Source organism: Periophthalmus magnuspinnatus, chromosome 4, assembly GCF_009829125.3.
Source record: "Periophthalmus magnuspinnatus isolate fPerMag1 chromosome 4, fPerMag1.2.pri, whole genome shotgun sequence".
Lineage (NCBI taxonomy): Eukaryota > Metazoa > Chordata > Actinopteri > Gobiiformes > Gobiidae > Periophthalmus > Periophthalmus magnuspinnatus.
In genome coordinates this window covers 601,741-627,950 of record NC_047129.1, presented here as the reverse complement: position 1 = coordinate 627,950, position 26,210 = coordinate 601,741, and the positions used below count along the sequence as shown (strand labels likewise).

General features: G+C 37.5%; 2 protein-coding genes across 2 annotated transcripts in view; one reads left to right on the top strand and one right to left on the bottom strand.

Moving 5' to 3' along the window:
• The window catches only part of zbtb11 (zinc finger and BTB domain containing 11), a 505,104-nt gene that overhangs the window by 324,789 nt on the left and 154,105 nt on the right, over positions 1 to 26,210 (top strand). The gene's annotated exons all lie outside the window — the stretch shown is intronic.
• Positions 206 to 25,858, bottom strand: LOC117370197 (unconventional myosin-VIIb). Its single transcript, XM_033965586.2, has 47 exons — positions 25,808 to 25,858; positions 25,392 to 25,418; positions 24,954 to 25,055; positions 23,881 to 24,033; positions 22,385 to 22,569; positions 21,016 to 21,137; positions 20,812 to 20,954; positions 20,377 to 20,490; positions 20,144 to 20,297; positions 19,986 to 20,062; positions 19,355 to 19,474; positions 18,234 to 18,376; positions 17,951 to 18,161; positions 17,430 to 17,565; positions 16,882 to 17,054; positions 16,210 to 16,350; positions 15,987 to 16,145; positions 15,824 to 15,916; positions 15,652 to 15,746; positions 15,476 to 15,560; positions 15,039 to 15,257; positions 14,253 to 14,462; positions 13,142 to 13,351; positions 12,987 to 13,067; positions 12,642 to 12,781; positions 12,435 to 12,561; positions 12,223 to 12,342; positions 11,134 to 11,307; positions 9,836 to 10,063; positions 9,320 to 9,487; positions 9,130 to 9,247; positions 8,773 to 8,899; positions 8,530 to 8,696; positions 7,877 to 8,058; positions 7,690 to 7,799; positions 6,868 to 7,022; positions 6,364 to 6,517; positions 5,671 to 5,826; positions 4,244 to 4,349; positions 3,786 to 3,899; positions 3,620 to 3,707; positions 3,436 to 3,545; positions 2,978 to 3,163; positions 2,318 to 2,434; positions 2,134 to 2,217; positions 1,938 to 2,057; positions 206 to 1,268 (listed from the first exon to the last, which is right to left on the bottom strand). The coding sequence occupies exons 2-47, from the start codon at positions 25,407 to 25,409 to the stop codon at positions 1,173 to 1,175; spliced, it is 6,291 nt and encodes a 2,096-aa protein (XP_033821477.1). The 5' UTR covers positions 25,410 to 25,418; positions 25,808 to 25,858; the 3' UTR covers positions 206 to 1,172.

The following is a 26,210-nucleotide window of genomic DNA, read 5'->3' as shown; positions in this document are numbered from 1 at the left end:
AAGAAAAAAAAAACATTAAATGACGCACAAATGGTATTTTCAAAGGATAGAGACAAAAATAATAAAAATGAAATCATATTTGAAGGAGTCGTGCATGAAACACACGTTTAAATACCAAAGGAACTCATTGTTTTGCCCTTGACTGTTCAGTTGTGTTCTATGTGTGTGCAACTTACTGTTATTCACCATCATTAACTTTAGTATTATTACATGTTACGTTACTTTATTGCTGCTTTTTGAATAGATCATCTGTGAATCACCACAAATCATTTAGCTTCTCTGGAGTGCAAGATTACAGACTCCACCACGACGCTACACTGCTGTTAACTGTTATTGTTTTGTACTCTGACATTTTTAATCCTATATTTTACCACACAGTACTTTTGAATGTTAAGTACTTCCCTTTTGGTGAGCATTGTGGTTAAACCCTAATTAAGCAGTAAAAGAGAGAGGAAGACTATTGACTGGAGACAAACAGGGTCAATAACAGTCAAACACCAGCAGTAAACCTCACTCAGCGATCCTTCAGTGTGGTGTGGTACTGTAAGCACAAATACAGCGGATCTGAGACGGGTTTCCTCCTCACACAACGTTAAATCTACTGTGGAAATACAGGATGTCCATAAAGTCAAAAGATGCGATTGCAATCATTGATAAGTCTCTGCTACAGTCTTATGTGCTTTGTGCGACTAATGGAGCCCATATAGAGGTGGATTAAAGGAGCTAAAAATACACTGGAAACCACTGAGTACAATAGAAGTCTGACTAAGGTATCCTATCAATTGACTTTGTAGTATTTTTTTTTATTGTAAAGAGACTTTATGGACACGCTGTACGTTGTAGCGATGGTTCTGAAAGTAGGCACAGAATGAAAAGATAACAGGCGAATTGAGAGCAGGAAACTTGAGCATGTTTAAGCAATAAAATCTTATACAATGATCATACTCAGTGTACTGGAAATTACAATCAAGAATACTTGAGTTGAGAGTGAATTACAATGGTTCTAGAGTATTTATTTAAAGTATTAGACATTTGAGTTCTGTTGTTTTCTGAATCAAAACCTTTCTTCTGCGTTGTGTAATATAATACTAAGGATATAACTTTATAGCTCGTATCCATTAAACATTCAGATGAAAATAAAGTGAAGTATTTGTCTGATGACTGATGGTTGCTCAGAAGTTGAGGCGTGGGTTCCTGGGCTGCACAGCTCTTCTGTCTTTCAGATACATGTTCACATAGGATGTTATGAGGTCATCCATTTTGTAACCCTGAAGATAGACAAAGGTTTCAGTTTGCAGTAGATAATTATTATTGCATCCCAACCCATGTGTAATAGTGCATAACTGTATAAAATGTACAAGTAAGAAAAATGCTCATTCAGTCCACTCTGTTTTCATTCATATTTACAGTGGTGGAGAGTAGTACATTTTACAGTGGATACTTTTTACTTTCTACTCCACTACATTTTTGAACTGGACTGAAAAGTAGAGGTTTTTTTTAATTATTGTCTGAGACCTGCTCAGAGTTTATTTTTTATTACGTTCATAATTTGAGCAAACAAAAAATTTAAAACAAAAAAACAAAACAGCTAGGAAAAAAGATCAGTCCAGTGGTTTCTACTGAACATAATTCAGCTCAAATCTTTATAAAAAATCACTACATTTGAAGCCTTATAAGACTCAAAATCTACACGAAATACTTTTACTTTTTACTCTTTAAGTACATTTTAAAATGGCTACTTTAATACTTTTACTTAAGTAGATTTTTTCATGTGATACTTTTACTTTAGTATTTTCTTGCCCTGGTATCTGTACTTTTACTTAAGTAACACAATAAGTACTTCTTGTATCACTGCATATTATGAGCTTCACGTTTGGCAGCAACTTACAAACATCATTTTTAAATATAATTATAACATCTATGACGTTTAAACTTACCAGTGAGGTTTCACAGAGGAATTTGCTGCCTTTGACCAAGTTTCCGACAGTCATGTGGAAATATGTGCTTCCACTGCACCAGTTCGCAATCCGGTTGAACGGGTGATTAGCAAGAACCTCCTGCAAATGAAATGGTACATGTTACATACAATAGAATAAACTGACAAAGATGCATTCAATTTTGAAGTAGCGTTACCTTTGTTTTGGGGTGGATGATTGTTAGACCCTGTTTACTGATGGCTATTCGCACAATATCAGGAAAGTTTGGTTCAGATGTTTGCTGCAAAGAAACAAGTGAGGATATTGTTGTATTTTCATTCAGGTAGCACATCTAATTTGGATAAATAAGTCTCAAAAGAGCAACGTAAAGTATGAATTACCTTGACTTCAAAGAACGCACAGCCAAACGTAGGCCAGCGGTGAACCGTCTTCAGAAACGCAACTTTGGCATCGTCCACCGACATGGATCCTTGTTTGTTAAAGGCAGCAACTATAGTCTGAAGAAGTCCAAAGATATGATATATTTAACTCATATTGTCAAATTATTATATCAGCAAACAAGATATAAGGGATTAGAAGTTAACGTCAACGTGATATAAGATGATGATAAACTGTCTTCAGAGGTGCTCATGATTTGCGTTCACTGCCTAAAGCAAAACAGCACATAGTGGAAAGGTCAGCTACTTAATTCAAAGAACTTTAGCTAGAAATTTGGGAGTTTTAGGGGTATCTGTTAGAATAAAACATCACTTGCATCATAAACTGTTCTGAAAAGGAAAACGTTCGATTCAAGGGTTTCAGCTTTCTGTTAAATTCAACATTTTGAGGACTTTTTCCCATTCAAAAGATACAATATTTGGCTGTTAATCACTACGGCTATTTTTTTCATCATTCTGAAACCGATAAAGAGGCGTGACTACATAGCTTTTCCAATATCCAAAAAGTGTCCATGTTGTATGATGATGCTCAGAAAGTCAAAGCATCACCGAAGAAAAAATAAAATAAAAGCTCAAAGAAAAAAAAAAAAAAAAGATTCAGACCTTTTTCCATTCATTCTCAGACATGGCCTTGAGTTGATCCGCAGGCACCAGCTCCTTCAAAATCTTGGGGAGCGTCACTAACTGGTTCTTGTCATTGTTGATTTTTATTCTGAAAAGCAGAGCTGCGATAGACACCATTTCCTCTCTAGTGCAAACGTGATAACCTCTCAGGTACTTTGGCAGCTCCTGGAAAACACAACAAACAATGTATGTTCATTTTAGTATTTTTGTTAATTTTTTATACAACTTATTTATTTATTTGATTTTTTTTTATGCCCAAACACAACTGAATCAGCTAGTATATTATGGATACAAAAGGGTACACAGGCTGACTTCTTTGGTAAATACAATAAATCAAATCTGTTCATTCATCCTGCAGCAATCACAGAGACATTACAATACTTTTACTTCAGGAATAACGTGTATTACTGATACAAACATAAATGATTCAAAAGTACCTGAGGGAAATGGAAGATAAGGTCCGCCTCGAGGTTTCGTCCCGGGACTACATTAAACCAGAGCTTCCTCATGAAGAAGACAAGGTAGGAAATGTTCAAGGGTCCAGCCGCTGTATGCACACACACATACAGAGTCACAATATGGACAATAATGTAAACGTGGATATTCAAAATGACACTGTACCATCTTTGATCCTCTTGGCTTTTTTGGACCAGTCTGTGATCTGTCTTAGACTGTCGAAGAAATAGTCTGTCTCATTCAAACTCAGGACCTGAGTGATCCAGATGTTTAGGATTTATTGCACTTTTTTCACAATAAAGATTACACCAAATGAAAGTTTTTGCAGTACCTTGTCATGTGTCTTGACAAAGAGGCTGAATCCATCAGCTGAAGCTAATTTGAGTTTTTTGGCGATGTTTTGGATCAGGTCCTTGATCTTGGTGTTGGTGTTCACTTCAAAAAGCTGATGGGGAAAAAGACATTTGAATGAGTTAGCGTCCCTCGACTAAACTAAAATAAACTAAACTGATCTCCTCAATATTTTGTCAATTTTTATTCAATTTTGAATTACTAAAATTTATATTCTGTATTCAATTCTTGTAATCAAAGGTCTGGTGTATAGAGATAATGGATATTAAAGCTAACATTTTGATGATAAAAACTAAAATACTTTAACTTTTGATCTTTTGTGTGTGTGTGTGTGGGGGGGGGTGTGTGTGTGTGTGTGTGTGTGTGTGTGTTTGTTTTTTGTTTCATGCATCTATGCGTACTTGCATGTGGAGTTTCTGGAGACGTTTAGATACAGACCTCATCTGTGTCATTGGGGAATTGTATTTTGTGGAAGATCTGGAGACTGTTCTGCTGAATAGCATCGACCTCGACCTGATGAGGGGGCAGCTTCCTCGGCTCCATCCTAAAACACAACACACAATTCTTATCTATAACCATTATGTGTGATGTCACTTTGCTTTTTACAGCAAATAACTTCCTTCATTTTTATGTATTGATTTATAGTCCAAACTAATTGTGCAAATATTAATAACTAAATAAAGACATTTCTATTTTAATATGACATTGTTACTTTGAAGTACAATCCCCAAAACTGAAAAAAGCCTCCATATTTATCCATCTTTCTATCCATGTAGATCACTCTCAGACAGTGTTACATTAATAGTCTAATCTAGCCTCACTAAACTGACCCTAAATATAATAAAGTGAGTGAATAATGAAATACAAAACTGTCCTTAATTTGATGTCTTCACAGCTTTTATTTCTTTCTTCAAATTTTGTACCCTTAATAAGATCGATATGTCATGGTACATAAAAATCCTTATAGCTTGCTGCTCATAGGCTTAGTGTTGTAAATGGTGGTTGGCGTGATTGCAATGACTGCCCTTATGTCCCTGTGAACAAAGAGGAGTCCAGCCCGGGTACACTGGACTGGGGGGGGGGTCCTCAGTCACGAGTCTTTACCATGTCTTTACCCACATCAACAACACTATCACGAGACCACTACTCCCATAGTATATCTTTATTCACAATGCTGCTGCTTAATGGACTTATGTTCTCTGTCAGATCACAAGTGTTTATTTGTGTTGAGTTGAATGGTGAGGCCTACAATAGCACAGTGAGTTAGTAGTTAGCATATAATTTGTATTGAGTGAACTACAACTAAAACAGGATCATTTGAAAGTTTGTCCTTGCTTTACAGTGATTCAGTTTGGTTTGCTTTGCTTTTTAATCTTAAAGACGTTGTTTATGGCAAAGATCTAAGTCTTTTCCTACTTTACTTGTTCTACACCGGAATATTCCCAGGTATGCAACGCAATTGTATTGCTTTTAGACCTGGGTAGTTGTAATTTAGTCTAGCTTCAGTCAGTTTGGAATGTCAGATGTTATGGTGGTACAGGACGCAATTTACTAGACGAAGCATGTGGTAAAAGTCAAAATATGCCGTCAATTATAATAATACGTAATGGGGGCATGTTATGATAAGTAGTAAGCTAATTTAACCTTTAGTTCATGCATATTTGAGTAATCCTGTATTGCCTCGCATGTCTTCTTTAACAGTACATTACATATTGTTTACCGATGTAATTTATTTTGGATTTACTTCTGGACAATGTTATTATAACCATATTACAGTTATTCTGATGCTTCCCTCAGGTATTGTTTAAACTTCTTGTTGACTTCATTTGTCATTTATTGTATATTATTTGTCCATATTCTCTGACCTGAGTGAGTTTTGCATGCGCTGCAGACAGTCAGAGGCCAGTGTTTCTCTTTGTCGCGTTTCCAAAAACTTCTGCGCATGTTTGAGGAGGGACTGACCAGGAGGGAACAGCCCACAGCAGAGCCACAGCAGCTGCCAGCCCTGCTCCAAACTGAACCTGAGCACAAAGCAAAGAGGAAATGACTATTGGCCCTGTTTCAAAAAATATATAAGACAAAAGAGTTTCATTTCCTTGCACTGTGTCTGTGATGTAGCATTTGAGGCCTAATACTGCTGGTTTACTACTGTATAATAACACTTTTCTCTCTTGTCTTTATTTGGCACTCAAAGGAATCATTCAGTCATTCACACCAGCAAATTCTTTCAGAAAATAAATGTTTAGTTTGAATAAATGTATTATGTCATCTTCATCCATCAAATTATTGTCTGAAAACAAATTTAAGTAGATCAAGCATAAAACTGCCAAAATAGCTTTGCATTAACTTGACACAATAAGATCTCACTGCAGCGCACTCTGTTTGAAAATAACTTCCATGGCTGTGGAATACATCAATAATAAGATGACATTATACATTTAATTGAAGTCATAGTTTGTTATTTTAGTCAATATTTTTGTCTCTTGCCCAATGGCCCAACAGCAGAATGCACAGCCTGTAAAGCCAGTATCATGATGTATTATCAGAGTTGTACTAACCTGTTGTTGTTGTTGGTCATCTGTTTCATGATTTGGCAGTAGATTTCGTCCCGGAGCGGCTCATACTGGGTGGCAGGTCCAAAGATCTGGTCTGTGAGATCCAGGGGACTCTGGGTCTGTTTGGTCGGGTAGTCCCCCATGTACTTCAAAATAGGTGCACAGCAGTCAAGGAAAATAGTAAATTATAATATCTGGCAGTTTTAAGTATCTAAGGAATGAAATGTGATGAGCTCGTAATAGGTGACGTTCATAAATTAAAGACAGAATGAACCTTTACTAACTAACTAAGTGAAATATTTACAAATACATTTCACTATAATTTAACAGTGTTTTATATATATTTAACATATTGCCATTGGCTTTAATGTGATGCACTTTGGTCAGCTGAAGTAGTTTTAAATGTGCTAAATAAATGAACTTAAATGATCTGAATACATAGTGCAGTGCATTATGTTGTGTACGGGGCAGATATCATATTGTTATTTAAATGTAGTGTAAGGATATCAGTGAAGGCGAGGCAGGCTTTGTGGCTGAGGTCGGAGTTTCCGATGAGCTTGAGGAGCAGAGGTTGTCTGATGGGCTCTCGGGAGTTCACCCACAGACGCTCAGGAGCAGCGTTTCTGGAGATCACCTGTCGGTTCACGTCTTTAGTTGGCTGTCTGTTTGAAAAAGAAAAAAAGAAACAATATGTAGTTTTTATTGTGTGTGTGTGTGTGTGTGTGGGGGGGGGGGGGGGGGGGGTGTCTGTGTGTGTATATACTTTCAGTAAGGAGATCTATTATTAAATTAAAATTAATTTTTACGATGTTTTAGCCTCATAACAGTGTTCCTTCATCATAAGCCCATACTCAAAGTTGCAATGATTTTTAACAATCAGCTGACTGTCATTTATATCATGCTTCTCTGTGATTGTAATTATTTAAAAAATATCAGACTCTGGGTCATAAATATAGGGTTGTCACATATCCATTAAAACACATAGATGAAAATGCACTACTTGGTGAAATCTCACTGTGCTGTGTACTACTATACTACTATACTACTATACTACTATACTATGAAGAGGCTTGTCAGTTCTGTAGTTTTGAACAGGAAGTCACTGAACCTGTTTCTATTATTAAGGCGTTTTAGATACTGAGGTTTTACCAGGAACAAAATGTCTAATTTATGTATTTATTTTAACACATGGGACTTTAACAATGGGACTTAGATTAATATATTTAATATAAGTCCCATTGAGATAAAAAAAATAATGGTCTATGTATTTCTAGTTTGAAACTAAATACCAAAGAAAAGCATTATATGTCTCCTGTGCACTGTACAAACCTAAAATACTGGAGGGAGTATTCTCGGAGTGTAGCCGGAGCCACTCTCTCCACTGTCCCAGTCTCAATGGGAATGTTCTTCCTTTGGTTTGGAGGCAGATTCAGGAGGCTCTAAAGGACACATAAAAATAATATTAGAGCCTTGTTCAAACTTGCATTTTGTAAAACTTGAGTTACTTATCTCCTACCATGACTTCATTGGTTGGTTTGGTGAGTGTGGGTAAAATCAGAATTGCGTCTAAAGGCACAGCTCCCGTCTTTCCTGAGTTTGCATTCTGCCCCTTGATCCAACCACGCTGTTGTGAAAATTCATTGTCTTTTACTATGATAATCAGCTCTCCTTTTTTGAAGCGAAGTAACGTGGGGTCATCTGTTTAAAACCCAAAAAACAAGTTACAAGTTACAAGTAGTTTAAAAAGGGTCAGTTTCATGGAGATTTTGATGCTACCAGACAGGAAACACAGAGGAGATGAGAACAACCAATAAGAGAGGCCTCATCATTTCAATCTTAGAAACTTAATGCCCATAAATGACTAATTGAATTACAGGTATTTGACTCACCAAAAGATTTAATTTAATATAAATGTAATACCGTATTTATTTAGTGACGTAAATGAGTGAAATGCACTGTTGAGTTGTATTTACTGTAATACGTTTGCAATTATGGTTTTTAGCACATGGGTCAACCTTTACAATAAAATAAATACAAGATAAAGTAAGTGTATTGTGAGATAACAGAGGTATAGGATTGGCCAAAATAGAGGCAGATGATTAACTAAAAGCAACCAAATATTGAAGAGAAGACAAAATGATGAATAAATTGTGCAGTTGTAGTTCAGACCTGCCCTGTCCCCGTCCTTCAGAGCCACTGCGTACTGCGATCTCTCTGTTAAACCACTGAGGAACATGGTGACCAGCTCTGCCATGCCGTCTGCCCTGGATCCACTCAGCGTGAAGTCTCCTCTTAGGGTCACCAAACTCACTTTCTGACCTGTGGCTTTACCCTCCCTGGAAGAAAAAAATATATAGCATTATCGTTATATTTTTTTCTATACCACTAGACTAGACTATTGTATTTGTTTACTTGATGACATTGACTCCGGTGACTTCTGGGTAGGTGAGGTTGAGCAGCCTTCTCTCTCTCTCGTCCAGGAAAGTGATGCCCGTCCAGTTCACAGCTACTATAAACTTGTTCTTGGGCAAAGTAGGGCCTAAACATTAACAATATCTCAGAATTGTTGTTATAGTAATTCTAAAGCGTGTCTTGTTTGGACATTAGGCAGGTATTAAATCCATGTTTCATGCCACTTGTCTTCAGTAGAGACAGCAAAGACAAAGATTGTGCCAAAAAAAATGCTTTGTCTTTATACTAATTCCAACTTGTAAGCAAAATATGTCTCAAAGTGTCTCTAAACTTAAATTTCTAGATGTACCAACCAACCTGAGAGCTTCGCCACCTCAAAGAACCTGGAGAAAAGCATCGGCCACATGTTTCTGGCATAGTCCACCGTCTGGGCTTTCACCTCCTCAGCGCTCAGCTTTTGACGCGTGAATGGACCCTATGAATGGATAAAAGGCATTACACTCTTATTTCTGATTCTATTCCATCTTTTTCGTGTGACTGTACGTACCTGTGAATGTGCCGTGCTGACCATCTGTATCCACTTGGCCTCGGACTTGGCCTCCAGCAAAGTGCTATTGATGCACTCCTGAACAGCCTCCTTCACGTCGCTTGGGCTGCTGTTTGAGCCATGTTGGATGTACACGTGTTTGGCAGCAAGGTCAACGAGGTCATCTTGCTGTGAGACAAAAGTCAGCAAACACTAGAATAATTCAGTTTTAAATATTTTTTCATTTGGCAAAAAAATGTATTGATGTAATGTTTTCACAATGTACATTCTGTTTCTGGCTATTACATTCTGATACTAATTCTTAATGGATCCTCATTTGAGTCTGAACATTTTTTTTTTGTCAAAACTCCTGCTTCTAATATTTTATAGCCCAGTCTATAGTGTTTATCCTTAAATTGTCAGGTTTCCCCCCAGGATTTCTGGTATGCATACAGTGTTTGGACAACGTTTTCCACCTCAGCTATAAAAAAAATACTTTGTTGTGAATTAGTGCTATAACACAGTCCAGTTGAGTACCTTGGCCGTCTGGTACTCCCCAAACTTGAGTCCGTGTATGATCTGTTTGTAGATGAGGCTGGTGCTGACATCGTCCTGGCTGCAGTCGTGCCACGGAGTGAAGATCTCTTTTCGGAAGACCAGCCTCCAGGGGGCGTGCTGCTCCTGCCCGCCCCTGCGCTTTACCTCCTGCTCACACTGAGAGATCGCATCCATCAGGTGCTCCCGACCACAGCCCAGAGCGAACACCTAAGACAGACATCAACAGGGATGATCAGGAGTGGTACATAAGGTTAGCAACACTTTATAACATTGAAATTTGGTTAACAGATCTGGCTCAGCCCCTCCATCCTTTGGCTCCAGACTTTATCAGGATGCCTTCAGGGCGTCGCTTTTATGCTCCGATACGGAAAACAAATCGTTTTTCAAATTCTTTTGTGCCCTCAGCTATTAAATTGCTAAATTCTAAGGGTAGTGTTTTTTGAAGTTTTGCACTGTTTTTATGTATATTGTTCTTATATTGTGCTGTGAGTTCCACTTGTGGATTGTAATGGACTGACACACTGTGTGTTTGCGTGTATGTTAGAGTGAGAATTGCTCTGAGAATGCTGCAAATGAATTTTTTTGGTGAGTTTAGGAATACCTCTGCCTATATCATCAACAGGACAATCCATCCAAAATGCATGAATTTACACACAAGAAAGGCATTTTTCTGAAAATACAATCTATAATTTAACAAAATAAAGTGGTTGTCATTTATTTTTATTAGTCTAATTACCAGTATATATATATTGTGAAATTTTGCCCTTGTTAACATTGTAGTTGCTAGGTAACAGTTACGGAATTACCTTAACATATGTCATATCTGCTGCTTATGTCCAACCAGAGAGTAGAATTATAAACAGAATTTTAATTTTCTTAAAAAGCATTTAAACATTTTTTGTAAAATCTTAAATATAATTATGTTAACTTTGTTTTAGTGAAATGTGCAATTTAATCTGTCATATGCACCTTAACAGTACAGCAAGAAATAGGGAAGAAAGTAGAGAAAGACACTGCATGTGTGCTAGAGCTCTACCCACTGAGCTACATGAACATTTAGCAACAAGTGTATCTGAGTCTCTAAAATAGTGCTATACACATTGATGAATTATCAATGAGTAGCATTTAATTTTTTTTTTAAGTCTATCATTATGAGTCAAGTCAAACTCAAGTCAAATTCAGGAGTGGGGAAGTAGTTAACACATCTATTGTAATCATAAACATTAGAATAAGCAAAAAGTACAGGCTAAAAAACAAAAGCTACAGAAGAAGCATACCTTTTCATACAAGGCCACGTAGAGAGAAAAGCCAAATGTATCTTGGAGTTTGATTTTGTTTGCAACCATTTGGCAGATCTCTTTGGAGGTGGAGGCTGAGTCCACTGACAGTGTCATGGAGCGACCATCCAGCAACATCAGAGTCACAACGATGGGCTTCTTTGTCTTGGTCGCCTAAAAAACAAATGATAATAAATAAAATGCTTTATGTTAATCATGGGAAAATGGTATACAATTCAATTCAATTCATCTTTATTTCAGACTCGTGGTCCATTTTTAAAAAAACAGACAGACAGTAATAAAACAAACAATAAACATCTATGTTTTAAAAAGACAACCACACCAATGTCTCCACATTCTGGATTGGTAGCGAATTGCACTGCATCTTATGCTTGTGAGTGACAGTATAATTTCATTTTCTGACTTATTCAGTCTGCAGATAAACCTGTACATTAAAGTTCTCAGTGCAGCTTGCAACGTATTCACTCGTGCAGTGACAAACATTTCAACATTGGCCTCCTCAGTCGCACCCGCAACGCGTCATTATAATCCACCTGCAGCCTCTGGAGACTGGCTTTATTGTACTGAGTCCAGAGGTGGGCAGTGTATAGTGGTGTGCAATATGATTTAAATAACATTAACTTTACATCATCAGAGCATGAACTGAACTTGAACAGAAGAGTATTAGTTTGTGCATACAACATCCTGCACTGTCTATAAATATCATCATCATCTGCCATGTCCGCAGTGATGATACACCCAAGATATTTAATTTTAGCTGGAACATTCAATACAACATTAGACAGGCAAAAATCAGGATATTGCATGTGTTTATCCTCTTCAGTCCTACAAATCATGATCACGCTTTTAGTTGCGTTATACTTGATATCTTGCTTCACACCGTAAGCTGAGCAGATGTTGAGTAGCTGCTGTAAACCAGCGGTTCTCGGACTAAACACAACCAAGTCGTCTGCATACATTAAATGACTAAGGACAAACTTCCCAGCCACACATCCAGTTTTACATCTTTTGAGCTTTATAGACAGTTCAAACAGTATACGTGTATGTCATTTTGTAAATCTCTCTAACCTGTAGCTCTAACCAGGCGGGGGGCTCTGTGCGGACTCCGTTCAGGACAGTGCGCCTCAGTCTCTCAGCGCAGTACGATGAGTAACCACCAGGGGCAAACTGGATGAAACTTTGGAGGTACTGCAAAAAATAAGTTATTTTTTTGATTCACTGGGTTGGCACACATTTAATCAAAACACTGATTTAATGATTATAGTTAGGTCAAATCTTACTTTATTAAAATGTTCACTGGGAGGGAAAATGCCCAGACATAGAGAGAGCAAGATCCACCCTCGGAAATAACTATTTCTGTTGTTATTGTCTTGGAGCTGTTTACAGATCTGACAGTAAATTTCATCCCTTCAACAGAAGAACACAATATTAAAACTAATGAAATTAAATAACAAACAATTATGAAGAAGTAAACAACTGTAGCCAACCTCAGGTCACTTCTGATAATGCCATATCTCACAATGATGTGCAGTTTTTCCAGAGAGGTCAAAGGTCGGTCCAGAGTGGGTCCTTCTCCGATCAAAACATCAACACCATTTTGACTTCTTACATCTTTTCTTAGGCCCCTCTGAATGGAAAAAGCATGAATTACAAAAATAAATACCAAAAACAATAGTCGTAAAGGTTAGTGGTGTACTGTCTTTGCTTTTCTAATGTCTGTCTGTCTTAATTTTACCTCAAAAAATGTTTGGAGTACATTGAGGAGCAAAAAGAAACATAGGACTTTTAAAATCTTTGTACTGCTGTCCAGCTTGAACACTATATATTCTTACCTGATCCACTTGGACTGGGTTTTTTGGTTCTGGCAGATCCCCCATGAACCTGAGAATTATCCACCATACAGTAAGGGCAGCCTGAAACACAAAACACAAATATTATACACATGTTTTCCTCTTAATCATATATTTTTTTAAACGATTCAGTTTACCATCATATCTCCCTCGTCCTCATGGTACAGAAGTGGTTGCCGGAGCCTTTGCCGGATGTGCGTGTGTGTGGCTGCTCCCTGGAAGTACATGGAGGCGAATTTGGGGAAGGAGTATTCATCCAGGTCATCATAGTCGTCTAGGGGATCGTACTCCATCGGCTGGTCGTCTATATCGATCTCCTCAGAAATCAGTCTGGTACGCTCAAATTTCTGCAAGACACATGATCAGTAACATAAGTTTATGGAGACTTAGATTAGATTTCTCTTTAAATGACAATGAGCAGGATTAAACTAGAGGAACTGTTTATAATAGATGTTTTAGGCATGAAGTAAATAAGGACAGACTGAGATGTGACCAGACCAGGATGAGAATGATCTCGTCAGATCTTGGAAGCTAAGAAGGGCTGGTTTGGCTAGCACTTGGATGGGAGACTGCTGGGAATACCTGCCAGCTCCAGCAAACTGTTGTTGTGTTCTTAGGCAAGACACTTCAACCACTTTGACTATGTGTCAAAGTGGTGAGTGAGTGATTTTTTTGTAGAAAGGGCTAATGCTGCAGATTAATCTACCATAGGGCGGCTGTAACTACAATTAAATAATGCATCATAAAAGTGCCTCTAAAGGCTCTATTTAAATCCAAGACATTATTATTATTATTATTATTATTATTATTATTATTATTATTATTATTATTATTATTATTATTATTATTATTATTATTGTTATTATTATTATTATTATTATTATTATTATTGTTGTTGTTGTTGTTATTACTATTATTATTATTATTATTATATATCTAGAGGATTGGGGAATAGTGAACATAACACTGGTAGAGGAATGGGATGCAAATCGTTATGTCATATATATAATAAAGTGCACTCACTGTCTTGGGGCCTAGCTAACAGAAATGTGTCATTCTCTGACCACACCCATCATATTCACATGGGCAACAGTAGGGAAAGAACTAACAACCTTCTACTAACTGAGCTGCTGGTGCTATTACTGGGGTTAGAATGACCAAAGAGGAGTCATGAAGACCAAAGATAATATTTATGGATGTAGCGAATGTGAAGATAAAGTTAGTTGGCGTTAGAGAGGAAAGAAGCACCTCAAACCCAGCCGGTGCCTGTCCCTCTTGCCCCCCGACCACATTCTCGATGAAGCCAAAGATGCTGTCGACCATCTCCTGCTCCGTCAGTTTTTCTGTCTGCTCCTGCTCCTCCTCTTTACGCTTCTGCCTCAGGACCTCCTCCAAATGTTTCTGCTTCTGGAGGATCGCCCGTCGTTCGGCCTCTCTCTCTTTAGCCGACATCATCATCTGAAATAACATTTACTCAATTAATGCCATTCATTTATTCATTTGGTTATGTTAAATTGCTATATGGCTGTATTTATTTTTGTTTGTTTGCAAAAAGTCTTTTTATATTACAGATTTCAATCTTGATTTCAATACCAAGAAAAAGAGTCAATAAATCGATACTTCAGTGATAATAAAAAAAACACTCTTATTTATACAACAGACTGTAATTTTCAATACAAAATGATAATACATTAGTTTGTATTACCAGTGCACTCTATGGTATATCCCATTCTAAAACTATTCAGTAAAGAATTTTGTCCTTTTTATGTGATTTTTTTTCAGTGTCCATACTTACTTCTACTAAAATAAAGTTTTTTTTCCATCACCATTGAAAAAACAGAATGTGATCTATAGTTCTCTGGGAGCTTGTTATTTTTCTTTAATTAGCTGAATGACTACCTCTGGAAAGGTGGAATGGGTGTTGTCATGTTCGAAGTGCACAGTATATAGTTCCTTGTACAATAAAACCAGGTCAATAAAGGTTCACTCATCACACATCCCTCACATGTTATAGTTTTTTAAGGCTGAACTCACGTCTGTTTTCCTCTTCCTTAGAGCCTTCCGGGCCAGGGCTCCGCGGGTGTGGGCTTGAAGAAGAATGACAGCGTTCCTCTTGCGTCTCCAGTCCTTCCGGGCCAAATACCCTCTGATCTGAGCTTGAATCAAGATGGTCGCCTCTCGCTTCTTCTTGTACTGAAACTGCAGCTGACGCGATCGCACCTTTGCCTGGAGCCTTGCAAAGCCCAGTTTTACCTACAGCAGGGAACATAAGGATAAGCAACTATGAAAGAAATAAAAATGCATTTATTATACACCTATTAAGCATAAGCATGATCTGTCTATTTCTATATTGTCCATGATATTATTATGACTGTTTTCCTGTTATGTCTCCCTATTAGTATTTTCATTTTTAGTATTATCAGTCATTGTTAATAATGTAATGGGTTGTCGATGTATTTAAAATAACTTACAGCCCTGTAGAGTTTCCTCCCTTTGTGTCCTCTCCAGTATTTCTGTATGACGAGAGCTGCTGCCCTTTTTCTCAAAAATTCTTTCCTGAAATCGGACAATAACAAGCACTTACACATAGTTCAGGGTTACACATATATTATATTATTGAACATTGGTCTTATTAGCAGTACTGTACCTGTATTTGAAGCCTCGCAGAACCTTCTGAATCAAGAGAGCCTTTGTGTGTAGTGCATTCATCCGCTCCAGTTCAAGCATTGTGTCATGGAAGTCCTAAATCACCAAGATTAATATAATATAAAATAGGGACTGCTTATATATATTTATAACATTTTGATTTGATGCATTACTTTGAGGAAAATCTTGGTTTTTCCAGTTTTCCAGTCACCTTCTCCAGTGAGCACAGTATGACAAATGCTTTCACAACATTTCTGCTTACTCTCCTATAACAAAACAATAAAACAAAGATTATATATATATTTTATTATGTAAATATGACCGGGTTTAGCTCACCTTTTTGGGATCACAGACAGAGGATTTGAGCAGGACCCTGTATCTGTCCAGAAACTCACTGAAAGTATAGCGTACGGGATAACCAGCTTTACGGATGCGGATAGTCTCCATCATCCCGGAGTATCTCAGCTGGCGCATGCACAGGTCTCTGTCAAACAGCTGAAATGAAGCACTGTAAAGTTAAGTTTGTACGGTTTATTAAATGAGTGTGTGTTTTCAGTACCATAGGCTTCTTGAAGTCATTGGGTTTGATGCAGCGGATGAAGTACGGCTGACACACGGTGAGCGTCTTCATGAGTGAGTCCAGCGACTGTCGGAACTGGAAGGTCAGAGTGGGAACACGCTTCTTCCCGTCATTCATTTGCTGTTAAAGAAACACATGTTTAGTTATAGTTACATACATAGTGATTTTGTTTACCTGACCAGCCAGAACCACAGGCTTTGGCAAAACTTTACAAAGATTCAAACACAATGTGGAAGGGACTGGCTGGTCAGGATATGGTTTTGTATTTGTGTGTGTTTTGGAAAAATGATCAGTACGCAACTAAAATAAAAGTAAAAGTAAAGTAATACATTGATTGATTAATGGCCAATGAGTTAAACTTAAATCCATTGTCGTATTAAATTTATCACATACACATGCGGAAAAAAATATAAAATATTGTAAAATATTAAAAAAAAAATCATTATATACTAATTTACAAGGTGGGTCAAGGGTCTAGGTCTTGTTGAAGAACACAATGGCAGTATATAGGAAGGACTGAGTGATCCTTGTAGTGTATAAAGTAAGTGAAAGTCATCCCTCCTCTAATGACCAACAACCTTCTAATTGTCCTGCACAATATCACACTGACTAGTTGAGTCTCTTGTGTGACAGTTCTCCACCTGTACTGACCCTGAGGCTGCTCTTGCTGGCGTTAATGATCATCTTTGGGTTGGTGCTAGGTTTGGTGGTGCTGGTAGTCGACAGTTCGTTATGAAAAATCTGTTTGAGGAGTTTGTTTGCTGAAGTCTCCACCATCTGAATCAGATCAGAGCTCAGGGCGTCTCGGTTCTTCTCCAGAAAACCTACACAGAAGAATAACCAATCAAGAGACAGAAGAATAACCAATCAAGAGACAGAAGAATAACCAATCAAGAGACAGAAGAATAACCAATCAAGAGACAGAAGAATAACCAATCAAGAGACAGAAGAATAACCAATCAAGAGACAGAAGAATAACCAATCAAGAGACAGAAGAATAACCAATCAAGACAAGTTTTTATTACGACAGGATGATATGGTAAATTTATAACTAAAATCCATTTTACTTTATTTGTATTGGAATATTAAAAAGTCACATATAGAATTATAAAATGAAATAGTCCTTTTTGCTTTATAAGTCAACGTTACAAGCAGTAAAACTAAATTATTATATTTCTGTATTTCAGGAGGAGTTGTACCTTTTGAGTCGTAGAATACCTCCCCAGCAAAATGTGCAATTCCAAACTGCGTCTCATAGTTGTTTTTTGGAGGAAGAAAAACCCCTCCTTTTCCGTGGACTTGTTTCATCTTTTGGAGCATGGTTGTATCTGTGCCCTGAAAATAAAACATTCAAATATATGATCTACCCCTTATATCTGTATATATTATCCTCTGCATCATCGTGTCTCTCACACCAACTAATTCCGTGTCATCTTTCAGTACATCCATAAGTCTCTTTAGTCTTTCTCTAGGCATCATATTGGCAGTTCAGCATCTTTTTATCCATTAATGCTCATATCACTTCATACCAAATCATCTCAATCTGCACACACCTGACTGTATCTCCTAAATATCTACCAGTAGTTGTACTCATTCCTTTTCCTTTTCCTTTTCAAAACCCTCTTCAGTTCATTTCTACCTCCTCCTGTCTTTATCACTGTTTCTTAACCAATGCAATCTTTTAAATCTTGTATATTATAGTCTAAACTAAGATCCACACCTTGGGGAAACTGCTCTCCTCGTCGATCAAAGACAGAACGTTCATTGGTTTGGTGGCCAGTACGTCTAGGGTCTGCTGATTGTCCTTGTAGTCGATGCGTTCCCAGACGATACTTTCCCGTGCGTATTCATCTTGCTCCAGTTTGAAAACATGCCTCACAAAGAACTGCTGCAGCTGCTCATTGGCGTAGTTGATGCAGAGCTGCTCAAAACTGCAATTTTAACACAATGTATTCATGTTATATTAAATGCGTAATATGTGATACGATTTCAGACTCATGTACCTGTTGGTCTGAAAGTTTTCAAATCCAAAGATGTCAAGGAGGCCGATGGAGTGTGGGGCCCTGTCGGAATCTTCAGTCACAGGTTTGTAAATAACTTCATTAATTTTATCCACTATCCAAATGAATAACCTCCCATAGATAGCCTAGAAAATAACCACATAATTATAAGACAGTAGCTTTCAAATAGAAATATAAACAAATTACAGATGTTAACAACTGCGATATACAACTTTTTTTTTTTTTATTTATGAAAAAAGAAAAAAAAAGAAACAGTCCAGTACAAAACATAACAGGACTTGACAAGAGATAGAAAGATGCACAGGAGACAAGAAAATGATAAACCTGGTACAAAGCAAAGGACAACAAACAAATAAAACAATGATCAGAGTTTGGGGCGGGTTGAGGGGGCGGGTTGAGGGGGTAGGTTGAGGGGGCGGGTTGAGGGGGCGGGTTGAGGGGGCGGGTTGAAGGGGCGGGCTGGGGGCTTACAATGAGCTAATGTTCTATTATTGAGCAGGTAAAATGAATGAATGAGTGATTGAGTATCGTTGTGAAGTTAAAACTAGTTTTGACATTCAGTTTCAGGGCTCAGTCTCCATCCTCTTTTATTTATTTTTTTCCTTTTCTTTTCTTCCCTTATTATTTTCCTTTCCTTTCTTCCTTTTTTTCTGTTTTCCTTTCTCCCCCTTTTTCTTCTTCTTCCTTTTCTTTCCTTTTTTTCTCACCCCCTTCTTCTCTTCTTTTTTTTCTTTTTTACCCTTTGTCTTTTTTTCTTTTCCCTTTTCCCTTTTCCCTTTTCTCTTTTCTCTTTTCCCTTTTTCCTTTTTCTTTGACTGAATAATTGCATAACCTTCCCCACATCATTTTAATATTATACAACATTTAAATGCTTTTGAAAATATCTTTTTCACATTTGAGGTAATAAGATGTTTTATACTTTGAACAAATAAACACTTCAGTGTAATAATACCATCTACTATCTCCTAAAGCAGAAAGTGATTTCAGGTCCTAAAGATTTACCAATATTTGTTTCTTACATAGTTTTTGTCATGCTGTCTTGAATCCAAAAAATACTGTTGGTTTGTCTTTTCTTATTGATTTAAAATATTGTGAATTTTGACCTTGACAAATGCGTCCCTGCCGTCCACAGCCTGCGCAGACGTCAAAGCTCTGGTCACACTTTCTCTGTTGGTCATAAATGAGCGCTCAGTCAGACCTTTCTCCAGAGACTTGGGCTCCACCTGAAACAATAATGCCACAATAATCAATATCTCAGTTATAATAAGTCAGTAAAACTATTGTGAGATTCTTAAAAACAACATCTAAATTGAATGTATGAGGTTTAGACTTCAAAATAAGAAACCAATATATGAATCCTGTTGAAATAGGGGGGGACAATATTGACAAAATGAATACTACTACATTTTTTTGCAGTATCTTAATCATGTGAATGGGCCTTAAAAATAAACTCAAAAATGCAGAAATATCACTTTATACACTTGTTTGGGAGATTACAGTGGATGTTTTAGCTAATTTTATGTTGTAATTAGCTATTTTTGTTGTTATTTTCAATAGTTTTATAGATAAATAAATATATTTGATGTTCTACTTTTGCGTATCTCCAGAAGAACAATTTCAATATTATCCATTTTTCAATATATCTTCCTCCCCTATGCTGAAAGTTAGTCCTCCTCCTTTTCATTTCTGTGTTTGTTTGTTTTTTTCAAACTAGAAAGGGACTGTTTTAAATACCTCTAAAAGTTTTCCAACCATGTTGAAATGTGCAGATTTTTTAATGTCGCAGGCCTCCAGGTTATTCACGATGGTGCCTGAGTGTACACAGATAAATCAGTGCACCACATGTATACATTTGATAAGAATCACACACATATTCCTGTTACAGTCTGTACCCTCAAAGCGGACATTGCCGAGATGAAGGATTGCAGCCAGTAATTTGGACACTTCCCAAGAGTCATTTTCCGTGAACATGAGGATCTTGAGGGCAGAGCGGAAATGTGCGTACTCCTTTATGTCATCACGGCCCTCGCAGCTGGTGCACTTTCCCTAATAATCACAAATAGTGCAGAATTAAGAATAACATTAGTGAGTGAAACCAGGATCAATCTACTGCCAGCCCCTGTACCATTGTGAGATAGTTGTACTCAGCGGCGCTCCCTAGTGACAGAGTCTTCTTCTGGTCGGCCGACATCCCCATCAGCATGTAGTAGAAAATGTGGTAGTTCCTCTCGTCTGGTGCCTGGACATTTAAGTATTATTAGTGATATTTACATCCACAACAAAAATCTGACAATGATCTGATTTCTGGAGTTGTCACAGTGTGAACAGTTTCATACGAGGTGAGAATCTGTATTTGTTATGATTGTTGTCTAAAAATCTGACTTTACTGGCTATGTAAATATATATGTTTTACACCAGATGCCCTTCCAGCTACCTCCCTCTACATCTATCTGGGCTTGGCACTACCAGCATGAGGACTACAGTACACCCACTTCTCAGCTGGTTATGCAACTTCTGTAATGTTATTTGTGTTTTGAGGATGTGTAACAGTTCTCTTTACCTGATGACACACTCTGGACTTCTCGAGGAGATACTGATCTATGCGAGCTCCTTCGATGGCTCCTCCCTGAGTGAAGTTAATGTCAATATACTTCCCAAACCGACTGGAGTTGTCATTACGAACAGTTTTGGCATTTCCAAACGCTGAAAGAAAATACATATTAGCGGAAAAAATACTTACAAATTTGGGAGTTTTCATCCTTACCCTCTAGTATGGGGTTTGCCTCGAGTATTTGCTGCTCGATCCAGGAGTGCTGACCGCTGACAGCCGCTAAGAACTGCAGCATGAGTTTAGTGCTCTCAGTTTTCCCTGCTCCAGATTCACCGCTGAAAACAAAATGGGACAAATTAACACTATTCCGATGCTTTGAATATGTTGTACATTCTGTACATCGTAGAGGAGTACAAAATATTATCATGCACAATTATTTTATCTTTAATAATAACAGCAAATAAACTTAAAGGTGCAGTATGTAACTTAGAGGAATCTTCAACAACAGGGCCGTCAAACTCAATTTCACCGAGGGCCACGTCAGCAAAATGGTTCGTGTCAAATTTGCAAAGATATAAAAAATATGTCTGTGTAAATATGTCTTCTGATAAACTGACATTTTAACATGACATACATTTAAATTTACCTTGTCGCGGACCACATAAAATTACATCGAGGGCCGCATTTGGCCCCCGGGCCTTGAGTTTGACACATGCGTTCAACAACATGGCATTAAACTTATCTCGCTGCTAAGAAACAAGCACCCACTAGGCCAAGTTACAGGTCAGATCTGTGAAGAGGTGCATTTTTGAGCAATAAAACATCTCTAATTGAATAAATGGACACGTTTAAGATCATACTCATACTGTACTCCCTCCACTGGCTCCCAGTACGTTTCAGGGTTGATTTTAAACTTTTAATGTTTGTTTTTAAAGCTCTGCACAGTCTTGCACCTTCATATCTTTGCGAGCTGTTAATGGCTCATACGCCCAACAGAGCTCTGCGGTCGGCCAACACCTGCTGGACGTCCCCAGAGCCAAAAGGAAACAGTGGGGTGACTGCTCTTTTTCTGTGGCTGGTCCCAGACTTTGGAACTCTTTGGCCCTAGAGTTACGCTCAGTCACTACTTTGTCTCTGTTCAAAGCCAAAGCTAAAGACTCATTTGTTCACGATTGCCTTCAGCTAATGACTGCTTTTGTTGTTTGTTGTTTTGTATATAGAATTTTTGTTGTTGTTGTTTTTACATTTTACATTGTACATTTTACATTTTAATGCACTTGAAAAGCACTTTGGTTCAGTTTTTGCTGTTGTAAAGTGCTTTACAAATAAAGTTTGATTGATTGATTGATACTGGGGAACATTCCAGGTGAAACAATTGCCTCTCTATAGTGGCAGACTGCAAAGATTACATAGTACATCCTTAATTAAATAGTTCATTCACTTGATTGATTGCAAAAATATTATCTGATTACTGTTATGAAGAGAACCCAACTATGTGGATATATATAATAATCATCTTGTGTATTGTCCAATAAGAAAGCCTTCTCCATAGGATTAACACAGACCTACTCCAGCCGCTCACCTGATGACGCAGCACTGGCTCTTCTTGTTCCTGCGCATGTTGAAAAAGCAGCTGTCTGCGATGGCAAAGACGTGAGGGGGCAGTTCTCCGAGGCGGCGGTCCGTGTACATGTGCACATACTCTGTGGTGTAGATGGGCAGCAGCTGGTACGGGTTCACTGCCACCAGGATAGAGCCAGTGTATGTCTGAAATGAACATACAGTCACGTTTGAGGTGTATTTAAAAGCATGAAAAAGCACCAATGTAATATTTTTTTACTGAGTGAGTTAGGGTACTCGATATTAGACTTAAGTAAATGCGTTGGTTACTTTCACATTCTTCTTTTATTCATAGATTGTACTTGAGTAATTGTTCTGATCTACTTTTTGTGCTTAAGTATTAGTATTTAAAATGTAAAAGAGGGTTTCTGCTTATGTGTGAACTAGTCAAAATAGTTATTCCTATGAAATGTAGTGTATAAAAATGCACACTATCCTTCAGCTAGGTACTCCTGACCAAGAGGAGAACATCTGGAGCAACCCGGACTCTGCATTTTATGATCCACCTTTACATACCCCAGAATAAAGACAAAGAACAAAAAAAAATCCAAAAAAGCTTCATGACTAGATAATTCCTCATTGGGAAAAACAACAAGATAATAAATAATACACTAAAATAAAAAAGGAATTTGTAATAAATCATGTTGTCTTTTCAAATACATGTTATTGTCCCCGTATAAAACTAGGATTCTTGACATACAAAGAGAAGCCTGTCCTAGAAAAAGTAGCTCCAAGCATCAGTATATGTCACCACAAAAATAGCAGGATTGATAATTGGCGAGACACTGGAGAGATTTAAAGTGTGGCATAAAACGCTTCTTTAAACAGAACCACATTTATCTCCATGGAAACAAACAGCCCAGTGATAAACCAGAGTCCAGAGTCCAGGACACACAGGCCCAAGTGTTAGTGTATGTGTTACCGTAGCTTTATAATAGACATCATAAAACTAGGTCCAGGATTACGTAGTTTGGTCCTGGGCTAGACCTTGTAACTGCCAATGTTAGATCATGATTTCTCCTGGTTCAGTCCTGGGCCATTGTGAGTTTGGATCTGGTCAAGTCCTGTTTTAGGTCTTAGTTTAGACTTGGTTTGGAATGGATTTAGTTATGAGTGTCCTGTATTTTTTGACTTTGTTAAACTATGATTTGTGTCCATTTTCAGATCTAATGTAAAATTTTGTAATCCATGGTTTAGTTAGGCATGTGTCGGTCCTGCATTTGTCCTGGTTTAGGGATTATACCTGGGAATACCGTGGAAAATATTATTGAGTAGATCTGGTTCAGTTATAGTTTATCCATCATAATCCAGACCTGGTTCAGTCCTGGCTCAGTCTGGGTGCCGTCCTGGTTCAGTACTAGTCCAGACCTAGTTCAGTCCTGTTTCAGTCCTTGTTTAGTCCTGGTTCAGTCCTGGTTCAGGCCTGGTTTAGTCCTACACTTTAGCAGGATTACATACATAGATGATGCCCTCGTTGTGGCGCACTAGCAGGTTTCGGAGCAGGCCAGCCTCGTTCAGATCTCCCAGTCTGATCATGTCATCCACGCCCTTGATGGAGGTGGGGTGCATGGGTCGGATCAAACCCTCCTTCTTCTTATTGATCTTATGCTCCTAAATAAAGACAATCATAAAACTCTTAAAGCACAGTGCAGGACATGTTCAGTCTGTGGCACAATCTGTATTATATAATCATGCTTTTGGATCTTCTTTTAGAAGTAATTTAACCCCAATTTCTTTCTGAGAATACAACGCTGTGGTTGCCAGCAGAGGGCAAGGACTTGTTCTCTGCTGGTGTACAGAAGAGTGAAGCTGTTGAAATGAGGCTAAAACAATAGCTGCTAGTTTTAAATATGAGAAAGCAATTTGGTGCTAAATGAATTTGAATAAGTGAAGAGGTTGTATGGACTGTGCTTTCTGGATTATCACATATCATCACATTTACGCCAATATGTGTGATTAAAACTGTGGATATGTGTCTATTATTTATTTAAATGTTATCATTTTTTAATTTTCTTTTTCAATAGAAGATGATTTAGGACACATATGTCAAACTCAAGGCCCGTGAGCCAAATGTGGCCCTCTACACCATTTTATGTGGCCCTCGACAGGCTAAATTAAAAAGTATGATGGTCTTAAAATGTCATTTTACCAGGAGATACACAGTTACACAGCCATATTTTTACATCTAGGCAAATTCATATGCGATATTTGTAACTTGAATAAGTAATAAATACAGAACAGTGAATTAACAAGTTAAAAAAGTAGTTAGATTTATTTTTATATCTGGCCCTTTGAGAGCAGCCATTTTGCTGATGTGGCCCTCGGTGATTTAGGATAATGAAGATTTTTTATTTAAATTGTCCTTCATTGGTCAGTCCTGGTCTTAACCTTGTTTGGATTTGGTTTTGTTTTGATTGAGTCCAAAGTGGGACTTAATTTATGCCTGACTTTATTGTACACGGTTTAGACAGTTGTAAATTAGTTTATAGTTTAAAAAAGTTGTAAACTACAAAGAGCAGCTCTAGTTTTACCTTCCCCTCATCGTCGATCAGTTGAAGTTGTCCAGTGTCAGTGACTTTGACTTCAGCTCCAATGGGGATCCCAACGCCTGTGTCTATCCACACAAAATCTCCCTAATAAGAAAGAAAATGAATAATAGTTGAAAAATATGTTTTCAAAATAAGATGCAAATCTGCTTATCAATGTGTACTATGGAAGTTTTGTGTTGGAGGGTACACCACCTACTGATTCTGCATTTATTCAATTACAGGTGTTTTTATAGCTAAGAGAAACCTTATTTGGCCGGATGGCATCACCTTCATGTCTACATTGGACATGGATAAGATTAATGCCATACTGTGGAACATTCTAGGCAAAGCTATAACATCCCCATGGAGATAAGCAGGAGGCAGACCCTACACCAGAAAAATTACATGGTGCAACTTCAACATGAGCTGTAATGTCCTTACCTTCCCCAAATGCAGCATGGTGGACTCCTGCATTAAGACATAATCCATTAGTTTACAATGAAAATGTGCTCAAAGCAACAAACTTAAAAAATAATATGTACAACACTGCATCATATCATTATCATTATTTTACTTGGGTAAACAAATTATGAAAATCTTGTAATTCCAATTTCAAAGTAAATTTACATAGTTGTGGCACATTTGAATAACAATCACCACCACCACCAATAATTTATCAGCATTTACTTATTCATATCATAAAACAACAAAACTGAATATGGCTCCCCATAATTCAGCCTTATTCTTATGCTGCTTTGGATGAGATAGATACTAATAAATATTAATAAAAAAATAAATAAATCTTGCTTTCTCAAAGATTTAACTGAAAATACTTAATGACAAAAACTTTAACTTACCCAAAAGTGGTGATTTTGTGTGATGTGAGCCTGTGCGGTCGAGGTTAGCCTTCTGAATGAGGACTGAAGCAGGAAGCAGTGAGCCACCTCCACTTTATGGCACTTTGACTTTGATCCTGCAAAAGTGAAGCCACCCAAAGAGACTTAACACGAGATTTAGCCCTGAGATAATAACCAAAACTCATAACTGTGGCTATATTACTCATGTTAATACAAGACACATTTTTATATCGAATGATGGGAGAGTAATAACATAATATAAAGGCAAAGGAACATAATATACCATCTAAAAAGCAGGTTTAGTCCTGGTTAAGTCCTGGTTGAGTCTGATAAGGAACAATCCCAAGAAAATAGGCTACCAGTAAATTACTTCCTTGATTATTAAAGCCATCGTAGACATCAC

What these genes read in the sequence shown, in the direction of transcription:
- LOC117370197 (XM_033965586.2), bottom strand. An exon ending in AGTCCAGAGTGTGTCATCAG is followed by an intron (nt 20,491 to 20,811) that starts GTAAAGAGAACT and finishes TTAAATGTCCAG; the next exon opens with GCACCAGACGAGAGGAACTA. An exon ending in AAACCAAGATTTTCCTCAAA is followed by an intron (nt 15,747 to 15,823) that starts GTAATGCATCAA and finishes TTGGTGATTTAG; the next exon opens with GACTTCCATGACACAATGCT.